At 35.3% G+C, this 14,669-nt stretch overlaps 1 protein-coding gene across 2 annotated transcripts in view; it reads left to right on the top strand.

Annotated features, from left to right (window-relative positions):
* The window catches only part of LOC148945100 (diacylglycerol kinase theta), a 201,028-nt gene that overhangs the window by 160,031 nt on the left and 26,328 nt on the right, over positions 1–14,669 (top strand). For both annotated transcript variants that reach the window (XM_089099201.1, XM_089099202.1), the window contains exons 15-17: positions 123–278; positions 7,198–7,354; positions 13,157–13,264. In XM_089099201.1, coding sequence (XP_088955327.1) covers positions 123–278; positions 7,198–7,354; positions 13,157–13,264 — 421 coding nt within the window. The remainder of the gene's footprint in view (positions 1–122; positions 279–7,197; positions 7,355–13,156; positions 13,265–14,669) is intronic.

The raw sequence follows: 14,669 nt of genomic DNA, 5'->3' as shown, positions 1-14,669 counted from the left end.
TTGATAATTATTCTTTACAATGCTAAGATTTTTTTTTTTGATTTTTTTCTAATTTTCAATTTTGATTCTGGATATAGAACTTGGCTATTTGAAAGTCTTATTTTTGAAATAATTTATTTCAGGTTACACAATAAAGGAGTTTACGTTAAGATGGGTCTTAGGAAAATGATGAGGAGACGAATGTGCAAGGATTTACACAAAGAAATCAAAATCGAAGTTGATGGAAAACCAATTGAACTCCCACCAGTTGAAGGAATCATTATTCTTAATATACTGAGGTAATTAACCATAAAATATTTCCAGAGAGCTAAGATGCCCAATCTTGTCAGAAGCCATCAATTATCTGTTATTCTTTTGCTTTTCAATTGCATTGAAAGGAATGTATGTAATTACGACTGTAAAAACTGACAAATCAAATCTATTTTTTTCCGATTCTTGAACTTTCCAATCAAATGTGTTTTTCCAGTTTCCAAGAGGCGTGGCTATATTGTTACGCCACGCCTCTTGATTGCGCTAGTAGCGTAGTTTGATCCTTTTTTGGGAGGAATTCCTATTCATTTTGCCTAAATAATCAGGGATAATTCTATAAAAGGCAATTCATACGCCGTATTTTTGCTTGGTTTTCTATTTTTTTTTTTTTTTTCTTTCAGTAACGCTGAATTAGTTTCGAGATTTGAATTAAATAGCAGTTGAAATTGGCTAAAATTAAAATAGATAACGACACCGTAAGTCTGAAAATGGTCTCCCCATCTATAACTTTTTTAGTTTATTCAGAATTTAAACAACACTTGAAGTATTAATTATGCTGATTATTTAAGCATCCCAGATAAAATGCTAGCAAGGTGAATGAATTTTTAGAGGTTTTTGCATTCATGGTGCAAGAACAGATTGGAAAATTAATGTTAAGAATACTAAGTCGCTAAGACTAGGAATAAGTGAAGGTAAAGAGGTGATGTTGGGTAACGAAAATATCGATCAGATGGACCGTTTCACTTGCATGGCTAGTATTGTTAGTAATTTTGTCGGATGCAGTGAAGATGGTAAGAGCAGAATAGCCGAGGCTCAGGGTTATTTTCTCACAGTAAAAAAAAAAAAAAGAATGAATTCTGCAAACAAAGCTTAGAATATTGGGAGCTGCAGTGATGACAGTGGTCAAGTATGAATCTTAAGTGTGGGTTCTCCGAAAGACGGAGGAAAATTGGCTAGATGTTTTCAAGAAAAATTGCCCACGGATTATTTTGTGTACCTGACTGACTGTCCGTATTTCAAACAGTAAACTGTGCGAAAAATGTGGTTCAAGCTCCCTTTTCAGGAATATAATGAGAGAAAGGTTTAGATGACTAGGACACGTTCTGCGGATTAAGGATGACATTGTCAAAAAGTATCCTTGCTGGCCAACCGTTTAGGAACAAACAAATTTCAGGCCGTCCCCGAATGGGGTATGATGATATTGTAATGAACAATTTAAGGGAAACCGAAACTTCTTGAAAGGTTACAAAGAGAAGTTCTTTAAAAAAAAATGGGTGGAGGAAGAGGTTGCTCAACGGTGTCACAAAGAGGTTCTTTAAAAAAAAATTGGGTGGAAGAAGAGGGTGCTCAACTGTGTCACAAAGAAAGTTCTCTAAAAAAATTGGATGGAAGAAGAGGGCGCTCAACTGTGTCGGCCTCTGATAGCTTGGCGCTGTAGTGAGTTATTGTTAGTTACTTTAATTAGCATTAATTGTGTTAGTTTAATTATTTCACTTGATATATTTTATTCAGTTATGTTTCTAAGCCTATTCCAAGTTGTTGCTTTGTTCTATTCGTTGAAGTATTTTTTAAACTTCTGTTATATTCACTATTTTCACTTATGTATTTTAGACGCTCGTTGATTTTGAGGGGAATAAATAAATGAATTGTAAAAGCAAATAATACATTTTTACTTTTCACATTTTGAGGATCTCCCGAATCCTTTGCCTAGCTACTGTGCTGACATACAAAAAGTTTTTAAAGTCTAATACAAGATCTTCATGTGCTGTTCCATTCAATCGTGTTTGATTGAGATAATATAAAATATTTATTCCAAGTTTTTTAGTAATCATTTCATTTATTCAAGTTTTAGAATCTAATACGAGGTCCTCGTGTGCTGTTACAAACAATCATGTTTGATTGAGATAAGATAAAATATTTATTTCAAGTTTTTTTGTATTCATTTTATTTATTCAAGTTTTAAAGATATAATGCAAGGTGTCCGTGGGCTGAGCCATTCAATCTAGCTTGATTGTGATTAAATAAAAAAAAAAGTTTTTTCCACTGAAAAGGAGCAACATTAAAATTTAAAACGGTCAGAAATTGTACCGTATATGAAGGGGACTACCTCCTCCTCAACACTCCGCTCTTTACGCTAAAGTTTTTTTATTACTTTTGAAAAAAGCTTCTTATTGTTACCCGGTGAAAATTTACCCAGGACAATTACCCTTAATAACTCCACGCGTAAAATTGAGACGGAAAAGAGAAAGCAAGAAATATTAAAAAATCTATAGGAGTTCTGGTAAATTCCCCCAGTGTATAGTTTCCTCTGACAAGTTCACCCCTTGGAAATTTACCTCCCCATGGAAAGTTTTCCTGTGAAAAAAAAAACCTGAATAAAATTCGTCTTCCCAACCTAAAATGTATGCATGCTTCCCAATAACAAATACTGTGCGTTAACAATGGGTACTTTTTAAAACTTAAATACCTTTACCCTGGGGCTGTGGGGGGGGGGAGGGTTCATGTTATATTCAAAGGCATAGTTATTGGGCCTTTCAACTATGACAAACAAAATGGCTATCTCGAAATTATAATCGGACAATTTTGGGGGGCAAGGGTGGGGTCCTTCAATCTATTTGGTCACTTAAAAAGGGTACTAGAACTTTTAATATCCGTTCGAGTAAGCCCTCTCACGATATTCTAGGACTACTGGGTCGATATGATCACCCCTGGAAAAAAAAATAAAACACGCATCCGTCATCTTTCTTCTGGCAAAAGTACAAAATTCCACATTTTGGAAGATACAAGCTTGAAACCTCTACAGTAGGGTTCTCTGATGCGCACAATCTGATGGTGTGATTTTCATCAAGGTTATATGACTTTTAAGTGGTGTATCCCTCTTTTTCTGAAAACAAGGTGAATATTTCTCAGGCTCGTAGCCTTTGATAAGTAAGACTAAACTTAATGAAACTTATATATTTGAAATCAGTATAAAAATCCGATTCTTTTGATATGTCTATTAGTATCAAAATTTCTTTTACTTACAGTTACAGGAGCAAATAGACAGGGTCCCAGGTAGAAATATGATGTTTTGACTAGGAGATTTTAACGCCCAGGTCGGTAGAAATAAGGATAGATGATATCCTAGCCTAGGTAAATGTGGTATAGATAAAGAAAACAGTAATGGCTTCAGACTTTTGCATTTTTTTTGTATAACTCATTATAACCAATACGGTGTTTGGTCATAAAATGAACCATAAGTTAACATGCTATTCACATGATGGTAAGACAACAAACCTTATTGATGATGTTATAGTAAACCGAAGACTGGCAGGACCAATGCAAGATACTAGGGTATATAGGAGTGCTGTTATTGATGTTAAAAGTAAAGATCATAATCTAAATTTTGGAAGGGTAACTACCTCCCAGGAAGTTATGATGTTGGTAGACTCCAAAGGATGAGAATTTGAGGGAAAATTTCCAGGAACAGTTGAATAATAAACTTGAGAGTTTAAAATTTGACAATCTGGAAGATGGTTGGAATAATTTAAGAAAAACAATTTGTGAAGTTGCTGATGGTGTCTTAGGGAAGATAGTTAGGATTGCAGCTAGGAATATTTTTAATTTAAAAAGTTTTAAGTTTAAAAGAAAGGAGAAGGGCCTTGCACAAGAACTATCTGAGTGATAGATCATATGAAAACAAAAGGAATGTAAAGAAAGTGGAGAAAGCATTAAAAGATGAACTAAGGAGGTTTGAAGTGGAGGCCATGGATAGAATTGCCTAGGATCTAGAGGATGCAGCTAGACGACATTATAGTAAATTGTACTGGCATGTTAATAAATTGAGAGGGAGTAGTTAATCTTGACTTGTCCCAGTTAAAGATAGGAACGAGGCCACAATTAGTGGTAAGGAAAGAGTTGAAGAAAGATGGGTAGAACAATTTGAGAATGTACTAAACCGAGGTAGAGTTGCAGAAAAAGATAGAGAGGGAAATGAAAAAGTTTGTGTTACCTTGGATGTGAAGGAAGATTTGTTTTGTGAGGAAGAATTAGCGACAGTACTAAAAGGATTAAAAAATAGAAAGGCTCCAGGTACTGATTGAAATAAGCTACTGTAGATTATGAATATGATTTTTGAAAAGGGGAAAGTACCTAATGATTTTAGGAAAACCTTAATTAAACCATTGTATAAGATAGATGATAAGACTGAGTGTGATAATTATCGAGGCATTAGTCTGGTCTCTGTAGGTAGCAAATTACTTAATAATATGATACTTTTTAGACTGAAAGACGCTGTAGACAAAGTTTTAAGAGAAGAACAGTGCGGTTTTAGAAAATGTAGAGGATGTGTCGACCAAACTTTCACTCTTAGGTTAATAATTGAGCAGTGCTTGAGTTGTCAAACACCTTTGGTCCTAAGTTTGTATAGACTATGAGCAAGCGTTCGATATGTTGATAGAAGAGCTTTAGCAAAGGTCTTATCCTTGTATGTTATAGCAGACAAATACATTAAAGTGATTAGTGCTAAGTACGAGAATAACACTGCTGCGGTTAAAGTAGGAAATGAGTTTAGCAGCTAATTTCACGTTAATTGTTAATTTCGACATAATCCAAATCTGTACCGCTTTGCATAGACTATTTTGATGAACTTTATCTTAAGGAGTCCAAAAAATGCTGTGGGACACCATGGAGTCAAATTGGGAAAATGCAGTTCCCGCTGTTTAGATTATACTTGCTACTAAAGCACCATAGAGAACAATGTGAGCAAAATGAATGAACTTTAAGAGGTTTTGCGAGTTCAGAGTGCTAGAATAGGTTTAAAAATAAATATTAAGAATATTAAGTCACTAAGGCTAGGAATAAGTGAATATGAAAAGGTGACTTTGGGTAATGAAAAGATTGATCAGGTGGGCAGCTTCACTTACTTTGGTAGTTTTATTAGTAAACACGGTGGGAGCAGTGAAGGTGTTAAAAGTAGAATAGCCAAGGCTCAGGGTGTTTTTTAACAGTTAAAAAAAAGTTTGGAAGAATAGGAAGATAATCCTGTAAATTAAGATTAGAATATTAGAAGCTACAGTGATGACAGTGGTCAAATATGGCTCTGAAACATGGGCGCCCCGAAAAGCGGATGAAGATTTGCAAGATGTTTTCCAGAGAAATTCTCTGCGGATTGTTCTGAGTACCCGGCTGATTGACCGTATTTCAAACAGTAGGCTGTACGAAAAATGTGTTTCATCCCGCTTTCTAGGGCTATGCCACGTCGTCCGGGTGAAGGAAGACAGATTGCCGAAAATTGTTTTTCAACCAACCCTTTAGGGCTAAACGGAAAGCAGGTCGCCCTCGTCTCGGGTGGGAGGACGTAATAAAGAAAGATTTTAAGGACATGGGAATGTCCTGGGAGGGTGTAAAAAGGGAGGCTTGAATAGATTAGGATGGAGGAGGAGCGTGCGTAGCTGTGTTGGCCTCGTGCGGCTTGGTGCTGCGGTAAGTTGTTAGTAGCAGTAGTAGTTTTTTTAGAGGTCCGGCTGCTATTGAGCCGGGTCGCTCCTTACTTACAGTTCGTTACCACGAACTGTTTGGTATGATACGATGTTTATTTCTTTGAATTGCTATTACAAGCCCTGAAGGGCAAAATTTGAATTTCAGGGTCAATAAATAAAAAGAAGAGAAACAAAAAAGGTATAAAAAGCAACAAAAACTAAAAGAATGCCAAAGTTAAAATTTTTAGAATGAAAACTCTTTCATTAATCGTTATGTAAATTGAGGTTGGTCTTAATATGTTAAAATGGTAAAAAAAAATAAAACTTAATAAAAAAGATTTCCATTAGGTTTCCTAAAATATATGACTCGGAGTTTTTATTTTCTACCAAGTTTTATTCAAATCCGACAATCGTTTGTGGTAAATGTCCTGATGACAAGAATGATGAGATGGTGGAAACTGAAGACGAAACAATGACAAATCTATGGAAAGATGGAAGAAATTTTTTTTGGGGTAGAGGGGCAGGTCCATACCCATTTCTACATGTCCAATTATATTCAGAATGACATTATTATAAATATGACTAAAAGGATGATAGGAGGAGCCCTTCTCCCTACATAGGAGGAATCTGGTATGAACTTTTAAAGGGCACCACTATGCTCATATTTTTCTTCCAGTTTGGGATTAGAGTTTTTATTAAGATATCCGGTATTAAGCATTTAAAAATTCTATTCAGGGACTAAAAAAAAATATATATTAAATAGGAGATAATAGGTGATGAAATTCAACAAGCCTCTTGTGTTAAATGAAGGCGCTACAGAATGAACTAACAAATTTGATTCGAGCATAACAATGTGTATGTCAATATGCAGAAGCCTATGCACTGTAAGTTAACAATACGCTATTATACAATCTTTTATGATACTGGAATGGCACGTCTTTAGTAAGTCAACACCATTGCACTGATTGTGATTGAAAGGGTATTTATCACAGCCTTATTTACACTCTATATTCAGTTTGCTTATAGTTTACCGTTTGTGTGTGGATCTAAGGTCAAGGAAGGTGCAGGATTATATACAGTGCTTTATACGTTGTACGTATCAGCATTATGTACATATAGTTTATAAGTAATAAACTGTATTATCCCCAGCACAGTTTATATTTTATATTCAAACCTTAATATAGACATACAGTTTTTACAATATAATACATTACTAATTATATATATATATATATAGTTTATGGACAGTTTCATATACAGTTTATCACAATTTATATGAAGTCCTATTTGTATGATAAACACAGATATTAAGTATATTTATGTTATATGGTAATTCATCTATATCTAATTCATCTATTCCTCTATAACAGTATTTGTTATCTTTGTGCCGGAATCAATTGTTTATTTTCATTTTTATTCGTTTTGGTGATTTTATCAAGTGCTTCCTTGTTAGGAATTGAATAGGAAATAATCAGTTTCTTTTCTCTAGCTGGGGATCAGGTGCCAACCCATGGGGTCCTGAAAGAGAAGAGCACTTTTCTACTCCCAATCACTGGGATGGAATTCTAGAAATTGTTGGAGTTACTGGTGTTCTACACTTAGGGCAGATACAGTCGGGACTCAGATCAGCCATGAGAATTGCTCAGGTAACGTTTTTATGTTTCACAAAAATTGTCCAAAGTAGAATAGTAGAAAAAAATATACTTTTTTAAATAAACCTTTATAACAATGTTGAATACAGTCTTATCAATTGATGACAATCTTGATGTCGGGGTGGATGATCAATTTTTCATAAGTTGTTATGAAAAAGTAAAGGCCAAGAATAGAGCTGTTCAGAAGGACACATGCTAGAACAAAAAGAGACATTTTTAGATTGCTAATTTTATGCATATTTTATAGCTCTGTTCGCGTTTTTGAAAATTAATCTCTAACCAGGTGCCAACCTGGAAGTTTTTGAAATTTTAATTATCTCGTATAGCCATAAGTTATACAAAAAGCTAATCAGAAAGTGGTGGAATTCATACTTTATAATATGCAGCAAGTATCAATAAAACATATTTCCTTCTTTTTTTTTACTTTCATGTGTTTTGGAATCGGTTTTCATCAATCATTATGTTAGTTTTTCTACAGCCTAAGGCCATATGAAATCATTGGAGGGAGGCTGGGGATGAATTGTCAAAAACACGAACAAACACGTGAAAATGAGAATAAAATTATCAATCTAAAAATGTCTCATTTTGTTCTAGCACGTTCCCTTCAGAAGAGGTGCTATTCTTGACCTTTACCTTATGAAGAACTAGGTCCAATATTGGGAAGTAGCAGCAAGGTCTTTCATTAACGTTGAATATAAACTTTCTTTGAAATTTTATGTAAGGAACCAGTAATCTTATATACTTCTATGTTATAATTATGTGTGACCTATGTTGCACAGGCGATTCGTGTAATATTTATGGTTTACAAAAATTGGACAGAATGATAGTAAAAATATATCACAGGCAGTGCAGCAGCGCTGTCTAAGTAGAGAGCGATATGGGCTAAATATTATATTTATTTATTTTTTTATTTTTTATTTCTTCGAGACCAGGACATTTCGTATAGAAGGAGTTATCATAGAAACTTTGAAAGGGGCTCATATGATTGGAAGTTGAAAAGTCTAGTGCCCTTTTTAATAGTTGAAAGTGATTGGAGGGCAACCAAACCCCTCCCACGCCCATCATTTCTCCCTAACACATCCAATCAAAATTTTGAGATAGTCATTTTGTTCAGCATAGTTGCAAGGTTGGGAAATTATGTCTGATGATGACACCCCCCCCCCTTCACAGCCCTCAGGGCAGGGGTTGTAAGTTATGCCATGGGGGCATACAAGGTTTTATAGAATGGGTGGTTGTATAAACTTAGGAGGGGACTCATTAGACTGATAATCAGAAGTTCTAGTGCCCTTTTTAAGATTCAAAGTGATCGAAGGGCAGCTACCCCCTTTTTTTGGTTTTAGACCAGGCCACTTTGTATAAGAAGGAGTTGCCGTAGAAACTTCGAAAGGGGCTCGTTCGATTGTAGATTGCATTGTCTTGTGCCCCCCTGAATAGTCGAAAGAGATTGGAGGGCAACCCCCCCCCTCCCTCCGCCTAGGATTTCCCCAAATACATCCAATCAAAATCTTAGATATCCATTTTCTTCAGCGTAGTTGAAATTCCCAGTAATTATGTCTTTGGAGATGACCCCCCCCCCATCGCCTTCAGGGCAAAGGTTGTAAGTTATCCCCTGGGGGGTATATAAGTTTTTCATGGAAAGGGTGATCGTATAAACTTTGAGGGGGCTCATTGGAATGGAAATCAGAAATTATAGTGCCCTTTTTAAGAGTCCAAGTGATCGAAGGACAAATAAAATTTGATTGGATGTGTTAGAGAAAATAATGTGCGTGGCGAAGGGCTGGTTGCCCTCCAGTCACTTTCAATTAAAAAAAGGACACTGGTCCTTTCAATTTCCAATCGAATGAGCCCCATTTGAAGTTTCAATCCTTTTGTACGAAGTTCCCTGGAAAAAAGAAATGAAAAAATACATTGTGCCCACATCGCTCTTTACTTTGACAGTGCTATTGCACTGCCTATGATATGTTTCCGACCTAATTAATAAATGGCACATTATTTCTTAAATTATTTTTCCCATTTTTCTACATAGTCTGTTTCCCACTCTATACACTTCTCCCAGCGATGCTCCTATCTCTTTAATCCGTCAAAATTTGGCGCTCTTCTTTGCAAAATAAATGTTTTACAAAGATTATTGCCTCCTCACTTCATAAAAATCTCTGTCCGTTGATGGCAATTTTAAGCTGAGGGAAAATAACAATTTAGGGGCTATATGTGGTGAGTAAGGTGGAGGGTCAAGCATTTCATACTGCAATTTATGGATATTTTCCATGGCAACCGGTGAGGCTTGAGACGGCACGTTGTCTTGGCGAAAAAGAATTTCTTCTGCAATTGTGGCCGTTTTTTCTCAATTTCTGCTTGCAACTTGTCTAGTAATAGCGCATAGAATATGCCTGTAATTGTTTTCCCTTTTTGAAAATGATTAATTAAGATAATTTCATGACTATCCCAAAGTCAGTTGTCATCACTTTCCCTGTCGAAAGAGCGGCTTTTCCTTTGCTTTCCCTATCCCTTGGACCTGCTTTTCCTACTGTTTTGATTGTCTTTCTGTTTTAGGTGTATAATGGTGCAAGCAAGTTTTATCGACAGTAATTAGTCCGTGCCAAAACTCCGGTTTATTTTGCCTAAACTGAGTGTGTTTGAAATGTATTTATTCGAACACGTTTTTGCTCTAGCTTCAGCGAACGTGACACCCAACGCCTGGACAGCTATCTCATACCTACTTGAATTAATATGTGAAAAATAAGCTCTTTGAACATTTTCTTAGCCTCTGCTATCTCTTTCGCTTTGATTTGACAGTCGTCTAGCCGTATTTGGGGAAATTTCGTAATATTATTATCAGTAGCTGGAGTTTTGGGAAGTCCTGAACCTTCATCGTCTCCAAGGCGGCTACTGCCACGCTTAATTTTAGCTGCGCAAAATTTCACTTTAGTAAAAGATCTTCCAGATTCCCTTACACATTTTGCAACTAATCTTTGATTTGAGTAGGCGTATTACCTTTCGTAATTCAACGTCTTATGTTCGCTCGATACTCACATCGACTCACTCAAATGACTGTGAAATAACAACTTCTAGTCCAAAATGGCTGACACTGATCAGTGCCCGTTAAAACTGGCATAACTACATTCTTTGACTTTTATTGACGAGGATTGCCATCGTCACGCTAAGGTTGAAAACTTTTCAGACCACCCTCACACGAAACAGAAATAACAGTCATCAATATGGTTTGCCAACCCATCAGCACACAGGACTTGAAGCTTTTCTCCTGTAGTCCACTGTCGTAAATGTGGTGCCTCTATGTCTTATCATAGTCACAAAGTTTGACACCAAAATACATAAAATATGCTTCCTTTACAAAGTTACAAATATGTTCTCTGTTTCCTTGGAAATTGTACTCTCCACATGCGTAGCAAAACACATCGGGATTACAAATATATCAGTTTATAGGAACTGGTTATTTTATCTTCTTACATCATTGGTATTTGGATTGATTTAAGTGTGAATCCTTGTTATTCCAGACATGGGGCTGTAAGTTTCCTTTAAAGAGGTTTCAGACTAGACAGTTCTAATGGTGTACTTTGGAGTTTGATCTGACTCTATTTTTAGAAGTTATGGGCTGTTTTATTTCTTAGTATGGGACGTGATCGTCTCTTACTAGGTTGCCGCTACCGCTGCATTTCTGACTTAGTTTTGGGGGCTAGTGGTATGTCTCAAAATATGTAACCGATGCGGAAAACTGTTTTATATTGGCGCCCATAAGGGACAGGAATCACCTTTTAAGACCTTGGCGCCAAAAACATTTTTTTGTCTGTTGTCCTTTTAAAACTAACTTAATCGTAAAAAATGAGAAAGTATTATTTTCACTAACTTTCAAATTGTTTCGTGTCGAATTACAAACATTATCCTGGGTGATGGAAATTTGTACATTCAAATGCAATCCTACACTCCAAATGAACAATCTTGGTTGTGTAAAAAAAAAAGAAAACATGTGTTTTCAACTGAAAGTAAGGAGTAGCATTAAAATTTGAAACGAACTGAATTTTAAGAATATTACGGTGTTGTCCCCTCCTTGATACCTTGCTCTTTACGCTGAAGTTTGACCTTCTGTTCCAATTATTTAAGAATAACTATAATAATAATATTTTTTAATTATAGAAAAAACTTTTGCGTAAAGAGCAAGGTAATGAGGAGGGTGTAACCCTTTCATATACGTAATAATTTCTGTTCGTTTTAAGTTTTAATGCCGCTCCTTACTTTCGTCGAAAAAGCTGTTTTTTCATTTAGTTTCTGATCATTTTTTAAAATGTGCCGGCAAATCTGGCTCCCCCTCCTTGGAAAATTCACTTTTCCCAGAAAAATTCCTCAATGGAAAGATCTTCCAACGTAATAGCCCCACCAGACCCCCCCCCCCAAAAAAATATCTGTATATTTCCCAATAATCAATATTATATGTAAACAATCGGCAAAGTTCATAGCTTGCAGCCCTTCCCTCGGGGCTAAGGGGGTCAAGTCATCCTCAAAGACATAGTTACTTGAATCTTTTACTATGCTGAACAAAATAGCTATCTCAAAGTTTTGATCAGATGACTTTAGGGGAAAAAGGGTGTGGGAGGGGGGCTAGGTGCCCTCCAATATTTTTGGTCGCTTAAAAAGGGCAGTAGAACTTTTGATTTTCCATCAAATGAGCCCCCCCCCCTTTTTCGACTCTCTGGGATTACTGTTTCGATACGATTGCCCCTGAAAAAAAAAAGAAAAAAAAAAAATAAACAAATAAACACGCATCCATGATCATTCTTCTGGCAAAAGAAATGTACAAAATTCCACGTTTTTGTAGTTAGGAACTTGAAACTTCCACAGTAAGGTTCTCTGATATGCTGAATCTGATGATGTGATTTTCATAAAGATCACTTGTTTGCGGCTTTTTTCTCCCTTTTTTCCAAAATTAGTTAAGTTTTCTCAGGCTCGTAACTTTTCATGGGTAATATTAAACTTGACGAATTTTGTATATTTTGAACAAGCATCAACATTTGATCGTTCCTTACTTACAATTCGTTACCACGAACTGTTTGATAAAAAGTTTCCATGTTCAATATTAGAATCTAAGTAACTAATTAGCTCATATCGCTATTTATAATTTGAAATAATTGATTAGTTGAACCCTAGTTATAGTTTGATAGTTGTACCTTGGCCGGGATTTCCCATTGTTTTTGTTGAAAGTTTCTCTGATTACTTATATATTTTTATTTTGTTAGTAGAAATGCAGTGACATATAGGAAGATATTTCTATGCAGCTGTATAGTAAATATACTATAACACATTAAATTATTATAATTATTATTGTAGTAATTGTATGTAAATTATTATAGTATTATAATACAGTATAATACTATAAATACCAAAATTAATGCACTAAATTGAAACTTATTCAACTCTGTAATAATTAATGGCGCTTGATTAATGCATTCTAAAGATCTTTAGTTTTTGTGTTTTTACCAAAAATGAGTTTTAAGGTGGTGTATCATTTTTCTAGAGGGCGGGTGTCATCCACGCAATTTTTGCACTTGGGGGGGGGGGGTCACTCTTGTTTGCAATTGGGAATATAGATATTGACACATTTATTGTGTTTCTGTGGAAACACAGATAGAACGTGTTTCTACATGGCACTAGTACACAATTTTTTAGTTGATGAATTAGCATGGATTAGCTGCTTTGCCTTAAATAATTTTGAATTTGTTTTATAAATATTTTGCGTATATTTTTTATTTAATTTGTTTTATAAGTAATGATGAATTTATTTTATAGGGAGGTCATATCAGAATTAAAATTATATCAGAAATTCCAATACAAGTTGATGGAGAGCCTTGGGTTCAGTCGCCCGGAGAAGTTGTTGTTCTAAAGTCAGCTTTGAAGGTAATCAACTAATCTAATCTGGTTGTAAATTATTTTCAAGTTGGTCATGGTGAGGAGTTTCTTCAGATAGGACTGAATGAATGTACAATTGGAATTTAAGGAGTCTTCTACTGACAAACGAGATCTGATTCAGATAAAGGGATTAATGATTGTTAGTAGAACAGTAGATTAAGAATTGTTAGAAGTATATAAAACCAGATTATAAAAGCTGATTGTATAATTTTAAACTGTGACGCTGTCATTTAAAATAAACGAAACATGTTGTCCGACCCCATTTTTAGGGCTATAATAAAAGAAGGATGACGATGATTTATGACAAGTTTTACGAAGGAAGAAATGCAGAATTTCACAGATTTGGCCTTTGGACCATTCATCTGGGGTCAAACGTAAAACAGGTTGTACCTGGGTAGTAAGGGGTTGTACAGTAAGGAAGGTTTTAAAGGAAATTCAAACTTCATGAAAGGGGGTAAAGAGTGAAGCTTTGAGTAGAATGGGAGGAGCTTGGCGACCTCAGCTCAGGTGTTATGGGGCTGTAGTGAGTTGATTGGAGTAATCGGCTGAAATCCAAAATCTAGAATCACAAATATGCTTTTCAGCAAAATTGTTGAATTCACAGTCAAGACTATGAGACCTGATCAAGGATGTATCCAGAATTTTGTTTGGAGGGGGTGGGGTACAAAAAAATTGCAAGTGCTTCAAAAATTTGATTACATGCATTTTTCTTACGTTTTTATGAGTGGGGCAAAAACTTCAGGGAGGGGGAGTATACCCTGGATACGGCCTAGGACCTGGCAATCCTGTTTGTCAGAGATATATCATTTAAAGATCCATATTACTAGAATGACAATTTTATGATCAATATTGTGAAGTTACAATACGGTTTGGCAGTGGAAAAGGTTTTTTGTTTCATGAATTTGGTTAAGCCTTGTGCTGCTGAATTTTGTGCGCGAAACTTAAAAAAAGGAAATCCAAGCATGGTCGTAAAACTTTTTTTTTATTTACGAAGTAATTTTTATTGCCTTTTTGTTTGGAAGTCATGTATTCTATTTTTGTACAAGTTTGATCTTTTGTATACTGTTTTACTTTTGTTACTTTTGTTTTTGTGTACTTTGTTACATAGTTATTCATATTTTAAACTCTATGCCAAATCATATATTCTCTGGAATTTCCACCAACTGTTAATTGAAAAAAAAAAATATCTTTCTTCGCTAAGCTAACGCGAGCGAAATATTCAAATGAAGTTCGGACCTGCTTGCACCGGCAACAAAAAACCAAACAACCAATTGCTATTTCAAGGCAACAGCATTTGAACAAAGAAATGTCAAGTAGTGGAAAAACTGGTTAAAACTACAAATAAAACACTGCAACAAACAAATTAATTTGTTCTATTTTCTTTTATTTCTGT

The sequence above is a fragment of the Artemia sp. Qi Xiang Cuo genome, chromosome 13 (genome assembly GCF_049724085.1).
Source record: "Artemia sp. Qi Xiang Cuo chromosome 13, ASM4972408v1, whole genome shotgun sequence".
Taxonomy (NCBI): Eukaryota; Metazoa; Arthropoda; class Branchiopoda; order Anostraca; family Artemiidae; genus Artemia; species Artemia sp. Qi Xiang Cuo.
This window is presented reverse-complemented; position numbering and strand designations above follow the sequence as displayed.